The 19,906-nt window shown below is 48.5% G+C and overlaps 2 protein-coding genes across 3 annotated transcripts; both read left to right on the top strand.

Annotated features, from left to right (window-relative positions):
• Positions 1-327: 327 nt before the first annotated feature.
• LOC112886655 (pentatricopeptide repeat-containing protein At4g18975, chloroplastic-like) lies at positions 328-11,647 on the top strand. Of its 2 annotated transcripts, none has more exons than XM_025952618.1 (9): positions 328-504; positions 1,192-1,213; positions 1,389-1,502; positions 1,850-1,960; positions 2,568-2,711; positions 2,793-3,005; positions 3,114-3,304; positions 3,510-3,614; positions 10,603-11,647. In XM_025952618.1, the coding sequence occupies exons 1-8, from the start codon at positions 416-418 to the stop codon at positions 3,535-3,537; spliced, it is 912 nt and encodes a 303-aa protein (XP_025808403.1). In that variant the 5' UTR covers positions 328-415; the 3' UTR covers positions 3,538-3,614; positions 10,603-11,647. The 2 variants fall into 2 exon arrangements, with proteins under 2 accessions (XP_025808403.1, XP_025808401.1); XM_025952616.1 differs by lacking the exon at positions 10,603-11,647 and adding an exon at positions 9,422-9,791.
• Positions 11,648-14,401: 2,754 nt separating this feature from the next.
• Positions 14,402-19,633, top strand: LOC112885927 (probable galacturonosyltransferase 7). Its single transcript, XM_025951632.1, has 9 exons — positions 14,402-15,094; positions 15,181-15,221; positions 15,337-15,411; positions 16,198-16,330; positions 16,430-16,482; positions 16,943-17,238; positions 17,498-17,855; positions 17,940-18,482; positions 18,780-19,633. The coding sequence occupies exons 1-9, from the start codon at positions 14,944-14,946 to the stop codon at positions 19,056-19,058; spliced, it is 1,929 nt and encodes a 642-aa protein (XP_025807417.1). The 5' UTR covers positions 14,402-14,943; the 3' UTR covers positions 19,059-19,633.
• Positions 19,634-19,906: the final 273 nt, after the last annotated feature.

Here is a 19,906-nt window from a genome sequence, read left to right as displayed (position 1 = left end):
ATATGTACGCAAATTCCACTCTATCAGCATCTTTGAAGACTGAGCCGACGAATCTCTGAGATTGATGAAGTTACTGCATGCGGCTCATTGGCGACGGGAATATTGCCTACCACTGAAAGCATAAAATTATTAAATTTTAAAAAATTTATTTTCACAAAAAATTGAATTCAGAATTTAAGATGCTACTGAGACTGCCACTAGGCTACAGCGCTTTCGCTCTACTTTGATATGAGATGTGCGACAATGTGTGTGTGATGAACATATGGGCTCGGCTTGGACATATCTGTATCTACTCTACGGCCCATCGGCCTACCTGCTGCCTTCGCCCACATCCGCCGCCCATCGCGTCTCTGCCTTGGCCTGCGCCGCTGCTCCCAGACGTGCCCCCAGCCGTCCAAGGCTTTCCGCCGCCGCCATGCTCGGGCATCTCCGGCGATCCCTCCGCGCTTTTCACCGCCTACCCGCCACCGGCCACGCAGCCTGCGATCCCGTCCCTCTCCACCGGTGAGTTTGCCCAGTCCCCTACCATTATTCTGTAACCCCACCTTTTTTTCCCCTTCCTTCAAATCGCCATACCTGTCTCCCAGCAAATCAGTACTGCTACCACTTACCTAGCCGTAGCAGCGGGGTCCAAAGGCCAGTTAACTTCTAATTGGCAAAAGATTGTTGCTTCATGCCGAGGTTGCGCAGCTGTGCCGGACCGCGCTTTGGTTCTGTTTACCTCTTCTTTCACACTACGATACGTCGATACCCCATCTTATTCCCCCGGATGTTGTCAAGTGCTGAATGGATGCCAATGTGACAGTATAGGAGACCGTTGAAACTTCTCCTTTTCTTTATTCTCTCACTCATTCTTGTTTGGAATTTGGGCACTCCTCCAAGTTCTGTAATTCTGGTCCAGCCTAAATGCAACAATTAACTACTTACAACTGATACTTACTACATTTTCAAGTACTAGTTTGTGCACTGATGCCACTGTAGGGGGTTCAGACTGTACATTTTTCAAGTAGTTTTTATCCGATGGCAAGTGTCTATATCGATGATGCTTGAAATTGCATTTCTAAATATTTGATTGCCGAACTATAAATTGCAAGTATTAACTTTTGCATTACCCTTTACTAGCTTCGTAGTTAATGATTCCTTAACGAGACAGTGTTTCATAAACTTTTCCCTTTTATTTACACTGTGCAGGTTCTGGAGTTCGCATATAGTGGTACACACCTCTGCATCTTAACAAAGAATTTGATTTTCCTTAATTCTGTTTAGTCCAGTGTTCTTAAGGTGTTGCCTAGGCGACAAGGTGTACCCATGGCCCCACAGGATGCCTTTTCGCCTTAAGAACCATGGTTTAGTCCTAAACTATTTGCGCCTCTTGCTCATCTATTTAGACTGTATCTGGTTGGCGTAACAAGCATGCTACTAGAGATTTCTCTACTTCCGAAAAAGTTACCAGAGGTCGAGTATATCAGCAAGAGGAGTTAGAATCAACTACACCTGCGAAGGTACCCACAACCACAACAATATCACACCTTTTGGTTTGTATTGAGAATATCTGTATATCTTGTAATTATTTTGTTTGCCAGTCTTTCCTTCTTGTTGTTCACTATTCAGAGATCCTATATTATTTTTATGTGCTCAGCATGTCAAACAACCTAGTAGATATTCAAACCAGATAAAATTCTTCAGTGTTTCTGCTTGGATGCACTGATTCCATAGAATAGTTTATTGCACATTTCCAGTTTGCTTCGATATGACCATTTATGATTCTTGAGGTTGGTAGATTATGTTTAGCTTCAAAACTGTGGCATTATATGAGATGTGGATTACAGAATTTTTCTTTCTTACACAGGATACTGATATAATAATTGATCGCATAAAAAAGAGCACAAGGGAATTGGAACAAGGGCCCATTGGAAAAAATTTGTCTTCAGCGGAGAAAAGAGAATTTGTTGTCAATACTGTATGTACAGATAGTATTCATATCGTTCGTTTACCTTGTACGGGTATATCATATTATGTTTCAAATTCAAATGATGTCGATACACGCACTAATAATGTGTCTACAAAAACATTTTGAAAATTATAAACTGACAATGAAAGATAATTGACAAGAATATTTAGCATGCGTGTAATTCTTTTTTTTTATTTACCAGATTCCAATTGTATGGTACATTTTATAGACAGTTTTCTTTCACCTCCAGGATAATAGATAGTTGTTAGTTCACATCTGCCATGATTTTCTTGATTTCAGTACAAGAAGATATAGCAGCTAATTCGTTATATGATGAGTTGTTCTCCTAGGAATGTAGATTATGCTAGCACATGTTGGCTCTTCTTTGAATGACTAATAGGATTGTATCCTCCATGTATAAAATGGTCAAAGCAGTGTTAATCATTTGGCACTGACCTGGTGCACATATTATAACCTTCATTCTTGTTCAGCATGTATAAAATTACACCACTTGTGCCTATTCAAATTTTTCAAGAAGATTTTTTGTTGTTGCAGTCATTTAGCGGCTATTGCCCAGTGCAACAAAATTAATAAATACAACGTTATCGAACTGCAGCTCCTTGGTCTTGAAGATTCAAGAGAAGTTGTTTACGGCACCCTTGATGCTTGGGTTGCCTTTGAGCAGGATTTTCCTCTTGCTTCACTAAGGCGAGCACTTTCAGCTCTTGAAAAGGAGGAACAGTGGCATAGAATTGTCCAGGTACTGTATCTTCTAAGTTACTTTCAACTGTTTTTGTCTTCTATGCATTCTGAAGTAAATTTCATCTGACTACGTACTCAGGTGATAAAATGGATGCTAAGCAAAGGGCAAGGCAACACAATGGGAACATATGAGCAATTAGTGCGTGCACTTGAGAAGGATAATAGAGCTGAGGAAGCACATGAAATCTGGCAGAAGAAAATAGCCCATGACCTGCATTCAGTTCCTTGGCGTTTCTGTCATCTTATGCTGGCAATCTATTACAGAAATAATAGGCTAGAAAGGCTCGTGAAGGTTTAACCTGAACTCTGTCACTTCTGATTCAGTTTAGATTATGCTTCACCACCTATTTTCATGTGACAACGCAACTTATATGAATGAATCGCCATGCCTTTTCTTTAGCTCTTCAAAGAACTAGAAGCATGTGGTCGTAAACCTCCAAGCAAAGATATTATACGGAAAGTTGAAGATGCATATGAAATGCTTGGACTACTAGAAGAAAAGAATGTGTTGCTTGAAAAATACAAGGATTTATACAACAAGCCATATCGGGGTGATCGAAAGAAAGGCTCCAAATCCAAAAGGACTGAGCGGTTAGTTTCCATTCCTCATGTGAAAAGTTCTTTCAGACGTGTACTATGCCTGTGAAATTTCCATTTGCTTCACATGCAGAACTTAGATCTTTTTAGGAGGATATGTGACAAGCATTATTTAATTGTTGAGTATTCCCCCGAGCTGCATGAACTCAATTTATTTGTTAGGGTACTATAAATCACAACATTATTATTCTGTTCTCAGCGGATGGGAGCGAGATGGAAACATCTGAAAATCTTCAAGTTCACAGTGGCCCTTTAGATGAGAAATCCGCTGCCACCATTAAGTCATGACATGAGGTGATGTGAGGTATGCAGTCGATGAGTTTTAATTTACAGTTATGTTTTTAGAAGTGCTGCTCAGATATTATTGAAGAAGAGTAATTTTCCCCTTGCAAACCCTAAACAGGGTATAGTGGTTATATACATGGGCCTCTATGGACCTCTATACACATGGGCTCAATATACTCCAACACCCCCCCCCCCCCCCCCCCCGCAGTCTGAACAATCGGCGCAGCGGTGTTCAAGACTGGACAAGAAGAGAGTACAAATAGAGTACAAAGGGCAAATACCCCCCCGCAGCCACAACTAGCCACCGGCTACGTTGAGGCTGGATCGAAACTCCGAGAAGGTCGAGGAGGGCAGCCTCTTGGTGAAGATGTCAGCAAATTGGGAGGTAGTCGGGACATGGAGGACTCGAACATTGCCGATTGCGACTCTGTCGCGCACGAAGTGTAGGTCGATCTCCACGTGCTTCGTCCGCTGATGCTGGACGGGGTTGGTGGAGAGATACACGGCGCTGACGTTGTCGCAGTAGACGAGTGTGCTCTTGGCGAGCGGGCTGTGGAGCTCCGCCAAGAGCTGTCGTAGCCAGGACGCCTCCGCTACGCCGTTAGCGACAGCCTGGTACTCCGCCTCGGCACTGGAGCGAGAGACAACCGGCTGCCGCTTGGACGACCAGGAGACCAGGTTGCTGCCCAGGAAGACGGCGTAGCCGGAAGTGGAGCGATGAGTGTCCGGGCAGCCAGCCCAGTCAGCGTCGGTGTAGACCACTAGCTCAACAGAGGACGAGCGGTGAAGTACCAGGCCGAGGTCCACAGTGCTACGGACGTAGCGGAGGAGACGCTTCAGCGCAGCAAGGTGAGACTCCCGGGGATCATGCATATGGAGACAGACCTGCTGGACAGCGTGGGTGAGGTCCGGCCTGGTGAAGGTGAGGTACTGCAAAGCACCAGCCAGACTCCGGTAGGCAGTAGGATCAGCCACCGGATCACCCAGATCAGCGGACAGCTTCGCCTCAGTGTCGACAGGAGTGGAGCAGGGCTTGCAATCAGTCATCCCAGCCCGCTCCAGGATATCGAGTGCGTACTGCCGCTGGTGCATGAGAAGACCAGACGGGCGAGGCTCAACAGTGACGCCCAAGAAGTGGTAGAGCTGACCGAGATCCTTCATAGCAAACTCTTGCTGCAGAGAGGAGATGACACTCTAAAGCAATTGCTGACTAGAGGCTGTGAGCACAATGTCATCAACATAGAGCAGCAAATAGGAAGTCTCATCCCCATGGCGGTAGACGAAGAGAGACGTGTCAGACTTGGCCTCGGTGAACCCCAATGTCAGCAAGAACGTGGCGAACAGAGAGTACCAAGCCCGAGGAGACTGCTTCAGTCCATAGAGAGACTTCTTGAGCCGGCAGACCATATCCGGACGACTCGAATCCACAAATCCCGCTGGCTGAGAGCAGGAGACAAGTCTCTAACAGAATGCCGTGAAGAAACGCATTCTTCACGTCCAGTTGGTGCACAGGCCAAGAGCGCGAGAGCGCAAGCGAGAGGACTGTGCGCACCGTAGCAGGCTTCACGACTGGGCTGAAGGTCTCATCATAGTCCACACCAGGCCGCTGAGTGAACCCCCAGAGAACCCAGCGAGCCTTGTAGCGCTCCAGTGTGCCATCAGCCCGACGCTTATGCGTCCAGATCCACTTGCCAGTCACCACATTGCAACCAGACGGACGCGGCACGAGGTCCCACGTCTGGTTGGCAAGAAGAGCCGCGTACTCCTCTTCCATCGCGCGACGCCAGTGAGGATCCGCCAAGGCGTCGCGGACAGAGGAGGGTACTGGAGAGACACGCGGCTCTCCCTCGGCGGCGGAGAGAGTCGCGGCCTGAGACGCCATCCGCCGAGTCACCATGGGATGGATATGCCGAGGATCCCGATGGATGACTGGCGGGTGGTATGCCTCCGGCTCGGCTCGAGAGGGAGCCGGAGGAGGCGGAGGCGGCGACGGCTCCGGCGTCGGTGTCGTAGGAGCCTCCGGAGCAGGAGGCGGCGCCAGTGTCGGCGCAGAACGACGCAGGTACACCTGCACCGGCTCAGCGTACCGCTGTGGTGTCGGGGTCGGCGCCGAGCGACGCCGGTACACCTGCACCAGCTGGGCGTACCGCGCAGGTGCACGTGAAGGCACCGGGGCCGTGCGTGGCGCAGCGGGAGACACCGGGTCCGCGCGCGGCACGACTGGAGGTCCGGGGACCGCGCGTGGCGCGACCGCGGGCACCGGGCCGCGCTCGGCGCAGCAGGGATCACCGGAAACGGTGCCGGCGTGCCGGGGAAACCTGTAGGAAAAGGACAGACAGGTAACGGTGGCTGAACCACCGGGTCAGTCGGAAACAGAGTCTCCAGCTCGAGGTCAGGAGAAGGTGTAGAGGAGGTAGAGTAGGGGAAATCCGACTCGTCAAAGACGACGTGTCGGGAGATCAGAACGCGGCGAGAGGTGAGGTCAAGGCATCGGTACCCCTTGTGGTCAGGGGAGTACCCGAGGAACAGACAACGAGTCGAGCGGGGCGCCAGCTTGTGAGAAGCGGTGGCGGAGGTGTTAGGATAACACGCACACCCGAAGACCCGAAGGTGGTCGTAGCGAGGAGGGGTACCGAAGAGAGTGTGGTGTGGAGTGGGAGCAGGAGAAGCAGTGGACGGGAGACGGTTGAGCAGGTAGGTGGCGGTGTGGAGGCTCTCAGCTCAGAAGCGCGGGGGCAAAGAGGCCTGGATCAGAAGGGTGCGCACGACGTCGTTCGTCGTGCGAATCATCCGCTCAACCTTGCCGTTCTGAGGAGAGGTATACGGACAAGACATACGCAGCTGAACACCCCGAGACGGGAAGAAGGACCGGGAGGTGGGAGTTATCGAACTCCCGCCCGTTGTCACACTGGACAGCCTTAACTGTGAGGCCGAATTGAGTGGACACCCAGGCAAAGAAGTGGAGGAGGGTGGGGAAGGTCTCAGACTTGGCGCGCAAAGGAAAAGTCCAAGAGTAATGAGAAAAATCATCAACAATGACCAGATAATATTTATAGCCAGACATGCTGAGTACAGGAGATGTCCACAGGTCACAGTGAATCAGATCAAAAGCATGCGCAGCATGCGAAGAAGAAGAAGAAAACGGAAGTCTAACATGACGACCTAACTGGCACGCATGACAGAGGTGCTCAGCAGGAGCCTTAGTACAAGGAGCATCGGTACTACGGCTGAGCTGAGCCAAAACGTCACGGCCGGGGTGACCAAGCCGGCGGTGCCAGGTGGTGGAAGAAGGTGTCACGGCAAAAGCAGCAGACAAAGAAGCCGAAGGCGAGGCAGCGGAAGCAGAAAGCCGAAGGGTGTAAAGGGGCCCCGGGCTGTCACATTGGAGGAGTGGACGCCGGGAAGCCGAATCCTTCACAGTAAGACCAGAGGAGTCAAATTCGATAGAACAGGAGTTGTCAGCAGTAAACTGGCGAATGGAAAGAAGGTTGTGAACCATTCGTGGAGCAACAAGAACATTAGGAAGACGAGGAGCAGAACCCACGGCGGTGACAGGAAGGCAAGACCCATCACCAACCATGATAGAAGAAGGACAAGAGGGGTATGGGGGTCGGATAGAAGAGAGGATACCGGCATCAGGAGTGGTGTGGAACGAGGCCCCCGAGTCGGCGATCCACTCGGTGCTGGCCGGCGGTGTCAGTCCCATGGTGCTAAAGGACTGCGCCAGAGCGGCCTGGTCCCACCCCCCAGGCCAGGTCGGCTGCTGGCTAGGCTGAGCGGGCGGGGTCCAGGACGGCGCGAAGAGAGGAGCAGCACTAGTGAACATGGCCGCCGGCTGGAGCTGAGGACGAAACCCCCCTGCCGGACCCTGGAACAGCCACATCGAGATGCACCCTGACCATGGGTTGCTGAAGGATGGCCAAGGCGTACCTCCAGGGGCAGGGGCAGGGGCAGGAGCGGGAGCCGGGGTTGGCGCGCCCCGACGGCCCCCACCGGTACCGGTACCCCCAGGAGCAGGGCCACCAGTGCCACCACCACCACCCTGTCGCCGGCGATGTCCACGGCCGCCCCCTCCTTCGGTCTGCCCGGCGGGAGCAGCACCAAGGAGGGAGGTGGCAGGAGCAGCGGAGGAGACCGGTGGAGCAGCAACGAGCGCGGTGGGGTTGGGCGAGGAGGATCCGGTCGCGAGACCCCTGGTGATCTCCTCAAGGGCGAGGTCGTCTCGGACCTGCAGGAAGGTGGGAAAGGGCCTCTGGCGGGCGATCCAGCACTTCAGGTGGTCGTAGGTGCTGCTCAGGCCCCGTAGGACATTGAGCACCAAGACCCGATCGGACACCGGATCCCCGAGGTCGTGAAGAGCATTAGCCATGCTCTTCATCCGCCGGCAGTACTCACCGACGGAGAGGTCCCCCTGGACGAAGGTGCGGAAAGTGGCGTCGAGCTGGAGGGCGCGGTACTTGGCGTTGCCGAGGAACTGCCCCTCGAGCGCCACCCAAGCCTGCCGCGTAGTGCCGCTGTGGGTCCTGACGAGGTCCTGAAGATCAAGGGAGATGGTCCTGAAGATCCAGGACATGGCGACGCTGTCGAGACGCAGCCACGCCACGTCCCGCACCTCGATCGGCGAGTCGACGAGGACGTGGTCGTCGAGGGCGTAGCGGCGGAGGGTGAGGAGGACCTGGTCCCGCCAGCGGCCGTAGGAGGAGGACGCGGGGTCGAGGAGGACGGAGACCAGGGCCCTGATGTTCTGGACGCCGGCTGCCTGGAGGTGGAGCTGGGCGACCATGGGGTCGGTCAGGTCGTACCGGGCTCCAGATCCAGCGGGCGGGGCCTGGAAGGAGGAGGAGGTGCCGTGCTCAGGGTCGACGGGCTGGCCGGAGGAGATGCGGAGGTAGCGCTCCGCCTCGGCGACCCGGAGAGCGAGGGCGTCGGCCGTGGCGCGCTCGCGTTCCCAAGCGAGGGCTGCCACACGGACCCACTCCTGGGCCGCCGAAGCCTCCGACTTGGCGGCGAGGAGGGCCGCGGTGAGAGCGGTGTCAGCCTGCTGCCCTCAGAAGGCGGCGGCGGAGAGCGGCGCATCCTCGGGCGCCATCCCGAGTCCAGACCGTGCGACCCCGGGCGCTGCATCGACGACGGACTGCGTGCCCGCAGCGACAGCGGCGCGGTGGGCCACAGCGGCGGCGGCGGGATCGGCGCTCGCGGCCGGCAGCAGCTGCACAGCGGCCTGCAGGGCGGCCGGATCGGCGCCCGCGGCCTGCAACAGCTGCGCAGCGGCAGGGTGGCCGGATCGACGGCGACGCGCGGCTGGGGTCCCGCAGCCCCGGCGCCCGCGCCAGTTGCGGCGGCAGCGGCGGCGTTGGGCTGCAGGGGGCCCAGGGCGGCAGGAAGCTGCTGCCGCGGCCCCTGCGCCGGCGGCGGCCCCTGCGGCGCCTGGAGCAGAGGAGCGGCGGCGCCCGCGGCCGGCACCCCCTCGAGGACCAGCGCGGTGGTGGGAAAACCGGGCGGCGGCGGCCCGGCGCCGGCGGCCCATGTGCCCAGATCGGCGCGAGCGGGAGTAGAGGAGGGAGAGGAAGAGGAGAGGGGAGGGAAGGAGGGGAGGAGGAGGAGGGGCCGGCGGCCGGCCATGGTGGCCGGCAGCGGCGGCGGGCTGGAGGGTGGAGAGAGGAGAGAGAGCAAACCTAGGCTAAAGATACCATGAAGAAGAGTAATTTCCCTTTGCAAACCCTAAACAGGGTATAGTGATTATAACATGGGCCTCTATGGGCCTATATACACATGGGCTCAATATACTCCAATAATTATATCTCCCTTTTCTTGTTCTGCTTCCAGATTCATTACTGATCCACTGACGAGGCTATAAGATGAGGCAAAAACTGGATGCTGCCAGCATTAGTTATCTTATTATATGCTCTCAGTACATGTCTAGCTGATGCAGACAATAGTGGGTGTCCCTTAATTTGGGACATGCCATCTCTCTTTTTTTTCCTGTTGCTGTTGATAGTTTGCAATATTCTGAATTTTATTTTGGTAAACCTGCTTGGGCAAAAGCGAAACATACCATCGCCGCTGACATCAACGGTTACTCTTGGTGTTGTCTAGCCATGGGCCATGGTACAAGGGCATTTGTATTTGCTGAGAAACTGAAAATTTTGGGTTGTTACTAAATGATGAGTACAGGCGCATCCCGTTCTTTTTGGCATGTTCTAGCTGTCTGACTAAGGATGACAGAATCGCCATTATCTCTTATGCACCTGCTGTATAACTTCAATGTTGATTGCTGGCAAAATGGCGTATACATACACCCATTCCGTACAATCCACACTGGGAGTTGAAATTTATTTTTCATGTTAAGCGTTGCTGAAACTCTGAAGGTTAAAGAAAAGCATTCCTGTATCAAAGGAGAACCTGGATAGCTATGATAACAGGTGAAGTGGTAAGCTAAAGCAGGTGGCCATATCTTTGCTTTCACGATGCTTTGGCTTCCTTTTTCCCACCGTGTGACGAAGCAGGCCATCAGAAATCACGGAAACATACAACGGAAACTTTGAAGCTTGCATTTTTGTTGGGCCCAAGCCAACCTGAAGAGCTTTGGATATGGTTATGGGGCTTTTGTCTCAAAGGAAGGCTCTTGATGTACGGCCACCTCTAGTTTTGGCTTTTGACCCTGAGGGTAAAGAGGAAGAAAAGAAAAGAAAAGAGAGGAAATGATGATGGAACATAGTGCCAGGAGTTGAAGTGGTTTACAGGCTCAGTTGATCAGCAGACATGTCTACCCATATTGTTCCCAGCAAGCATGTGCCTTTGGCCCGCTACTCCACTCTTTGTGAATTTGGTGCTAAAAGATGTGCATAATGGAAAGCGAAAGTCAGTAACCGGAAGGCGCATTCTAGCGCTGCATAATGGAGGAGGGCCCGCGAATTCGATTCCTATGTAAAGTGATTTTTTTTCTGAAGAGTTTGTGCGCATGGCAGCTGATATTCTGATGTGGTGGCTTTTGGACATGTTTGCAGTGTCTTGGTCGCTTTGGTCGCCGGCGAACGGTAATACCAAAAATTCTTGCACGAACATGATGGTCGATTTCCTGATGGTTGTGTGTATCAACCCCAAGCCAGTGTCTGGTCTCGGATGTTCTCGGATGTTCTGCTTTGCAGTAGCTTAAACTGTGTCCTTTCCCTGTTTTTTTTTCTTACTGAGATTGTTATTGGAAGTTGGTTCAGTTCCTTTTTGTATTTGGTTGCATTGTTGCAACAGGTACCTCCTCCTATGATGCTGTACAGTTTTGGGTGTTCGGAGGCAACAGTACAAGTATCACGACGAAGTCGATGCTGGTTTTTTTTTTTACTTTATTGCATTGCTCCATTGAAGCTTTAACCAGTCGAGTGGAGTGAGCATTGATTGATTGTGACCTGATGGAAGTGGTATGGTTAATTCTGGCACCAACCTCCAACCATCATGGGTCTGTTTGGTTCATGGGCTTATGCTAGCCTGGTTAGAATATGAAGCCAGACCAACTCAAACCTCTCTACTAATGCATGGTTCATGTTTGGCTCCTTGTATAAGTGAAGCATGGTTTACTTTTGGTGTGTTTGGTTTGCTTGCATAACTAGTGTCCCGTCACCTCCTCCAATCGGTTCAGGGCGTCTCACCACCTCTCCTGCTCTCATCTTCCTCCCTCCGCCGCCTTGTGTCCTCTCCAGTCCCTTCTTCCCGCTCGCCGGACACCCGCCGCCCTCGGGGTCCCCGTCGCCGGCGCCCTCCTTCCTCCGCGCAGCCGAGCCCCTGCCGCCCCGTCCGCTGCCCGCGCGAGCGGGAGCCGTCGCCGGCACGCTCCGCCGCCGAGGGTGAGCTCTGCACCGGCCGTGGGCCGGCGAGCTGCGCCGGCCACTTTTGGGCGCATGATCTTGATTGATATCAAGACACGAGTGCAAGAAAGAAGCCAGGATCCCAGGCCCATCTTTATTTTACTCTAGTACTAGTATATATGCGTTAGTGCGATCTTGCGCTGTGCTGTGCGACTGTGGGCGATACGTACTAGCTTTCGTTCTTTCTTTATTATTTATTATTTTAGAAAGATACAAGAAAGGTGTCTCGTATCTGATTCATATCAAGAAAAATAATTGAAGTCATATCTGATTCATATTATGGAAAATTATTGGAGGTACAAAATAAAACAACGTGAAGAAAATAAAATTACATCGATAGAGTTCTCTAGTTGTCTTTTTCATGCGATTGTTCATCGTCCACAGAAGCTTGAAAATTGTAAGGAAAGGCAGCAAGTGCTGCAAATGCTATCGCCATACAAGACTTTAAAAACCGCAAAAATCACTCGCTGCTTACACCAATATCTATATCTAGCCATCGCTGAAAGAACATCGGCTGGGGAAACATCCCAAGCAACGCAGGCTTGCAATCCTTTACTACCAATATACAAGGTTGAAGAAACCAAATCTTATCGCAGAACAAATTAAAAGAATAAGTTGAAAAAGATAGTCAAACTGCATCTCCTGATTGACACAACAACTGCACAGATCTGGAGAGAACCTTCAGATTTTGCGGAACCAACTCTCACTCGCCCTCGTCGGTGCCAAATCGGATATCGTCGAGGTACAGAGAGGCTGGAAAGATCTTATTTCATAGCGTCATCGTTGCCACCACTTCACCGATATCGTTGAAAAACAAAATATAAAGGAAAACTAAAAGAAGACTAGATCTACGAAAAGCACAGATCCTCGCTCCTCCGCGTACCGGCGAGACCACCGACGGGACAGAGCAGGGACCAGGGGCGGCCTGGCGGCTGCGGCTGTTGCGGCGCGAGAAAACCTTTCCCCAGCCCGCGCTTGTCACGTTATCTCAGGCGGTGCTACGGGGATGGAGACGGACGGGAGGCAGTCAGGCGACTACTAGCTTTCGTTCTGATGCATGCGACACATATGAGGAGATTTGGTTCCAAGATGAAACAATGCAAATGGCTGACAGTCCGATCTGATTCACTTCACCCGCTGGCTGGCAGTGCTAGCTGACACGTGCGCGATGAGGGCAGGATGTTGGTTAATTTGTCACAAGAATGGCCGGGCATGCCATCCGGATCGGCAGCAACCAACCAGTCTATATATAATACTGGATTGCTGCTGTCGTGAACTGTGTACTGTGTCAAGTGCGAGTAGGATATCACACTTATGTCTGATGCAACAGAGAGTAGAGCGCCTGACTGACTGAGACAGACTCTGGCAGGTGCGTCGAGAAGCTGACGTTGTAAGAACTTTGGAACTCTTGCTTCTACGGGTGTTTGGTTCCATGGACTGGTCCATATCATATTGAACGTTTGGTTATTAGAAATATTAAATATAGATTAATTATAAAATTAATAGTATAGGTGGAGGCTAATTTACGAGAATCTATTAAGCATAATTAGTCCATGATTTACAATACAGTGCTACAATAAATATGTACTAATGATGGATTAGTTAGGCTTAGTAGATTCGTCTCATGAATTAGCGTCTATCTATGTAATTATTTTTATAATTATTTTATATTTAATCCTCCTAATTAGCATCCGAAAATTCGATAGGATAAGGATTAAACTTTAGTCCCCGTAGCCAAATACCCCCTAGATCACAGTTCAGTGCTCCTTCAATTTGTTCGGAAAAAAAAGAAGCTGACGTGGTTGATGATATGTGTGCAAATGAAGTATCGTGTTTCTACTCAGATTTGTTTTAGTGTACCGTAGTAGTGGTAGCTTTCTAGTAGACTAAATTGAATTTGTTGAAGTATAAGTGAATTGTCCACCTTTCTCTATCAGTATAAACTTCTAAGCTTTTAGATTGAATTGGTTGGTGCATGCAACTTAATATGGTATCAAAGCCAGATGTCTCGAGTTCGAATCCTGGTGGACGCGATTGAATAAAATAATTGTAGCCTACTTCTAATTTTCACGTTTGAGATATGAGGGAGCGAATTGCTCACCTTTTTCTATCTTTTCGGTTGAATTGGTTGGTACATGTAACTTAATAAAATTTGTTCATCTTTTTTCAGAAATCTTTTCTTTTCCCTCCTAACTAATGGCGAGAGCAGCTAAAACTTTTGGCGGGGTAGCTGGCGCTGCACAGTAGTAAGTACTAACTAGTAGGTACCCAACACATCCACGGGCGGTAGATGCAGCATGTGAAGACAGCAGTGAGGAAGAGGACCATGAAAAAAAATGGATCCGATCCGGTCGGTCGAGTACTGGACGGTACCAAAGCAATCAGCCACGGTATATAGATTCAAAGTGTGGGCCCGATCGAGATGAATCCGTCCTGTGGTGAGCGATGGCCTGTCTTCTCCATCTGTGCAAAATGGCAAGCTAAAGCTAGGCACCAACCTGCCTGCTCGTAGTAATAACAAAGCTTCAACGCCACACATTACACATTACAGAGTTGGCCATCGTGGTCAGTTTTCCCTCTTTTCAGAGACTGTTACTCCCTCTTTTCCTCGTTTCAGTTCAGTTTCCCCGCATCTCCGGTGCTTTCCGTTTCTTCCTGTGGGAAAGGAAAGGAAATGAAATGAAAGAAACGTGTCACTGAAAAGAAGAGCAACTACCCCTAAACTTAGCTTGTCCACATCCTTTAGTGACGAATGAGTGAAGACTTGGGCACTGATGTGGCAGCTAAGAAATGATCTTGACTCTAATTTTTGTTACAATAGCAAAAACGAAAATTACTTTTCTATACAAACCTGCTCATACTATTTTCACACAAATAACTGAGGGAGTAATCAGTAGCAAAACTGAATCTGTATTAACTATTGAGACGTTTAACAAGCAGAGCCACTGTTCTAAATTATCCATTTTTTGTTACTGAGGAACGAGAGAAAAAAGATAGAAACAAACAAAATTTGAATCAGGACCTCAAGGAGCAGTTTCTGTGTTTTCCCGCACGCAAGCTGGCCCCGGCAGGGCAGAGCAAGGTAGTCCACTTGTTTTCTGTCAAAGACGAAGAGAGATCAGAGAGAAAGACGCGTCCAAAGCAAAACTGCAAAAGCAGGGTTTTTGGGCCATGGAGGGGTCCATTCAGAGTTGAGAGAGTGTGTGTTCCTCCGCCCCGCTGCACACTCCAGTCTCTCTCCACTCCACCCCTGCCTGGTGCAGGCGTAGCAGTGGCGCGCTTGGTTCCATTGCAGAACGCGCCCCGCCCGAGGAGGAAGAAAGCCGCCTGCTTTCCTTGTTTCCTGTAGCTCAATGCGGAAGTAATTGCATCACCACCAGCCCCACCACTGAGCTGCAGCAGGCGGGCGCTGGAAGCGGAGGCAGAGCAGAGCAAAGGCGGCAGTTGCGGAGTAGAGCAGAGTAGAGGAGGTGCCACTGCCCCACTACCATGAAGGGGCACCAGCAGCAGCAGCATTCCTCTCCCCTGCTGCTGCCGCCCAATAAGCGCCGCTGCAGCGGCCTGGCCGCCGCCGTGCCGGCGCTCGTCGTCTGCTCCATCCTGCTCCCGCTCGTCTTCCTCCTCGGCCTCCACCGCCCCGGTGTGTACGCTGCCTCCTCTAGGGCCTCGGATCTGCGCGCCGTTCTTGCTTGCCCCTCTAACCGTGTTGCTCTGTCATTCCTGCAGGCTATGGATCGGAGGAGCGCGCCGCGGTCGTCATCAGCACCGTAAGCTAGCATCTTCTCGCGCTAACTTCACATTCTCCTCTCGAACTGTACTGCATTCTCGGGGTACCAGACTCCATCTTCTGATTGATTTCCTTGATTCCTCCTGTGTAATTAGAAGTTGGCCGGTGTCGGGGCGCGTAACAAGCAGCATCTGGAGAATGGGGGCGCCATGAAGCACAAGCTGCTCAAGGTACTGCTACCATTCAACTACCACTGCCTGCTACAGTGTTTACTGCATTCACGCTCAGTCACTGCTCTTCGCTTTCCTATCTTGGCGTAATGGCGCGGCGAAAGCGAGATAACTGCGGCTCCACGCCAAGTTGCGCGAAACGCGGTAAAAATTTATGTCAGCGACAACGAGAATCGAGTTGATTTTTTCTTCTCCCACCTGTTTTCGTGGAAATGAGAAATTGGGCTACAGATTCCGTGTTCTGCGGACGTCTGCATCTGCGCGCAGTGACGCTTGACAACCTACCGCCTTTGTCCCCATTCGGAAGTTGCTATTCTTGTATGTTGCAACCAAAAATTGTTTCTTTCATCATGCCATGCCATGCCTCCGATAAAAATGTTCCCAAAACTGCTGTTGCTGGCAAGATGCTCTCTTGCTATACCTTCTAGAATTCCATTGTGGGATTCCTCGCCCATTGCTTGGCTTTTTTTCTTTTCTTCTTCAAACAATTGGTGGCTGCACTTTTCTATGTTCTGTGACCACTGACCACCTTTCTGCCAATCCATAGCTGAATTAAAGATGAACGCGAAATATTCTTACATAGTCTCTGAATTAACACCTGCTGTGTGTGGTGTGTCCAACACTGCTGATAAAACTTTGCTCAAATCTGGAAACTGGTGCACAATTAGCTAGTGAGATGAATCACCTCACCGCATCGTTGTTTCCTGCTTGCCTGCTATACTAAAATTTCGAATGTTTCCTTTTCAATCTTGACTAACCTCCTTTCTTTTTAAAATTTGTATGCAGGATGTTTCCAAAAAGAAGACATCTGGATCTAATGGGATCCCGGTTGAGAAATCTACTAGATCCAAATCAAAAGCAAAGCTCAAGGGTACTTTCTCTTTAGTTGAGCTAAATAATGACACCTTCGTAAGTAAAGGTAAGCATTTGGAGCGTACAAACAGCAAAACATTGCTAGTAGTTTTGTTTGAAAAACACAGTACCAGTATCCATCTTACTGTATCCAGTGGTGTTTCAGGACCTCATATGCTGAATAGATATCAAAGGAAGGACATGTCCGGGAGATTGAAGGTAACAAACAATCTCTTTATTTGCCTGCATTTTTTAGTATTAAAGTAGTCTGCAACTCTGCATTTTTTGGATTTGAATAATAGTGGAGTAGACTCAACGGCTTTACACACACAAAAAAAAAGTGAGCTCAGTTCATGGTATGTGGCTTTTACGTCAAGCCTACTACCACTCAACATTTAAGGCCATATTGATCAACTATTCCTTAGTTGTGAAATTGGTTTTACATACAATGTTTTATAATGTATATCAATTAGAGGTAAGCATATATTTATTCATCTATAGTTTTTCAAGACTAGTTAGCTCAAATGTTGGCACTACAGCTTTGTAGTTCTTGGTGCAGGATGTGACTCTGTAGTCCTGTGATAACTTCTTTAAATTAAGGCCAGGCATTTTTTTACTAGGGATCCTTCATAACTGCTTTAGTTTTGTACCATAGGAATCTGAAATTGTTTTGCAACAGGATACTGTTGTTAACAGGAAAGAGAACCATGGCCAAGAGACAGTGCATGAGGGGAATCCGAAGTCCTGTGAACATGAATATGGAAGTTACTGCCTCTGGTCTACTGAGCATAGGGAAGTTATGAAAGATGCTATTGTGAAGAGGCTTAAAGATCAACTTTTTATTGCAAGAGCTCATTATCCTAGTATTGCAAAAATAAAGCAGTACGAAAGATTTACTCGTGAACTGAAGCAAAGCATTCAAGAACATGAACGCATGCTGAGTGACACCATCACAGATGTTGATCTGCCACCAGTGTTAGTATCATCTTATATTTTAAATCTTATATGATCTCTTTTTTTAATTTTTTTTTTGCCTACATTGCTATAGGAATTCATTTACAGGGCTTGGTTTCTTATTTCAATTGACATCTGATTTTCTTCAAGCTATGAAGAATGTAGCATAGACCATTATGATGCATGTGACTTAATTTTATAAAATATTGCATTGCAATTTATTTTTATTTATTCTGTCCTTGAATTGTTTCTGAAGGTAATGCCTGCTTGATCTTTTCAGTTTTGCAAAGAAGCTAGAGAAAATGGAGCACACGATTGAGAGAGCCAAGTCTTGTGAAGTAGGATGCTCTAATGTTGAACGGAAACTTAGGCAGCTACTTGATATAACTGAAGATGAAGCTTATTTCCATACAAGACAGAGTGCAATTCTATATCATCTTGGTGTCCAGACTATGCCGAAAACTCATCATTGCCTGAACATGAGATTGACATTAGAATATTTCAAATCTAGATCAATTCGCACTGACCAACTAAATAGGCAGAAGCTTGAAAGTCCTGCCTTCCAGCACTATGTAATATTTTCCAGAAGCGTACTTGCAGTTTCAACCACTATTAATTCAACAGTTTTAAATTGCCAGGTATACTGTTATTTTGAAAAAAAAACTGAAAACGTGTTGAGATATCCATCTGATTGCTAACTTATGTAATATAACACATTTCAGGATTCTGGCAGCATTGTTTTCCATTTGTTCACTGATGCGCAAAATTTTTATGCGATGAAGCATTGGTTTGAGAGAAATTCATACTTGGAGGCTACTGTTCATGTAACTAACATTGAGGATCATCTGGAGCTCCCAAAGCATGCAGAGATGCAACAATTATTGCCTTCGGAGGAATTCCGTGTCACAATTCATAATCATTCTGAACCTTCCCTGAGGCAGATGAAAACTGAGTACATATCTGTTTTTGGCCATTCACATTTCCTGTTGCCTGACCTTCTTCCGAGTTTGAATAGAGTAGTTGTTCTGGATGATGATTTGATTGTCCAGAAAGACTTGTCATCTCTGTGGAACCTCAATATGGATGGTAAAGTGATTGGTGCTGTCCAGTTCTGTGGAGTTAAATTAGGACAGTTAAGAGCTTATATTTCCGAACATAGTTTCAACTCCGATGCATGTGTGTGGTTGTCTGGTCTGAATGTCATTGAATTGGAAAAATGGAGGGACCTCCGTGTCACCAGTTTGTATGATCAATCACTCCAAAAGGTCAGTAGAACTCACCATTCCCCTTAGTCCTATCCAAAGGATTCGCATTAAATTATCAATGCTTGTCTTAAGAAAATTTTGTTTGGTTTTCATGTAGTAGCTCTAGTGCTGTCTTACTTTTTCCAGATAAATTCCTCGTATGCCACTGAAAAATTTGATGTTCTCATATATGCCACTGATGTTTCAGTGACATTTGGACCTGAATAGAACTATGAAATCTCAGGGGCATAGAGGGAATTACCCTTTTTCATGACCTACAATGTATCTTCTGATGCACTGCCTATGCTTTTCTTACAGTTGCAAAAGGAGAGCCTGACATCAAAGAGACTGAATGCACTCCCTGTTAGTATGCTTGCCTTTCAAGATCTGATATACCCTTTGGAGGACTCATGGGTTCAGTCAGGCCTTGGACATGATTATGGAATTAGTCCAGACCATATAGAAAAGGCTGCTACTCTACACTACAATGGTGTCATGAAACCTTGGCTTGATTTGGGGATACACGAATACAAAAGCTACTGGAGGAAGTACATGACTGCAGGAGAGATGTTCATGACGGAATGCAACATTCACTAATTAAGAATCACATGAAATGCACCAACCTCAACATTTTTGGGTATTTGAACCTCTGACCTCATGGACTTGCTTAAACCACAAGGTTATGATGAACAGAAAAACACTCCAGACCTGGAGATGGCCCGAATACAACCCTGTGGAGACAATGCCCAAATTCCAAAAGGAGAATAAACCGAAATGCCTTCTGCGAAAACTTGAAACTGTAAGCGTCTAAGATTTCAGGAGGACACCAGCGTGAAACCTTTGAGTTAGATTGCAGAAGTACCAAGATGTGTCGATTCTTTCACCCGTTTGTGCATGGTTGGATGACCTTTTCATTTGCTGCTTGGAGTTGCAAAAGTGCAGTTCCCTTGCTGCTGATATTTTGTATAAAATATTTAATGTTATTCTTTTGCTCATTGTACAAGAGCAATACTAAGGCAAATGCTGACTGCGGCACATCATGTACAGGGAACAGCAAATGTTGCTTGAATTAGCGAGCAGTCGCTTGTAATTATGTCATAAGGCTTGCTATTGTTATTGTGGGATGTTGATATCCATGGACAGCATAACGGACAGTTGTTTGTTCCACCAAATGGCATTCGTTTTTTTTTATTTAGGACCTTTCTATCGTACAAATCTCATTTGCTTCTCTTTTTAGATAAAGGAATAAATCAATATTCCTGCCTCTACATCACAGTGCAATATATCCAGCCATTATTACAAAATGTGAGTGAAGGAATAGAATTCAGATGGTTGTTTAGGGCCTGCAACCAAGCACAGCAAATGAAAAAGGAAACAGTGTTATTTGATATTTGCATAACTGCCATCTTATTTTCTTGGTGGCTATGCCTGGAACATGTAGCGGC

This window comes from Panicum hallii, chromosome 3 (genome assembly GCF_002211085.1).
Source record: "Panicum hallii strain FIL2 chromosome 3, PHallii_v3.1, whole genome shotgun sequence".
Classification (NCBI taxonomy): Eukaryota; Viridiplantae; Streptophyta; class Magnoliopsida; order Poales; family Poaceae; genus Panicum; species Panicum hallii.
The sequence above is the reverse complement of the archived record's forward strand: the minus strand, read 5'-3'. Positions and strand labels throughout refer to the sequence as shown.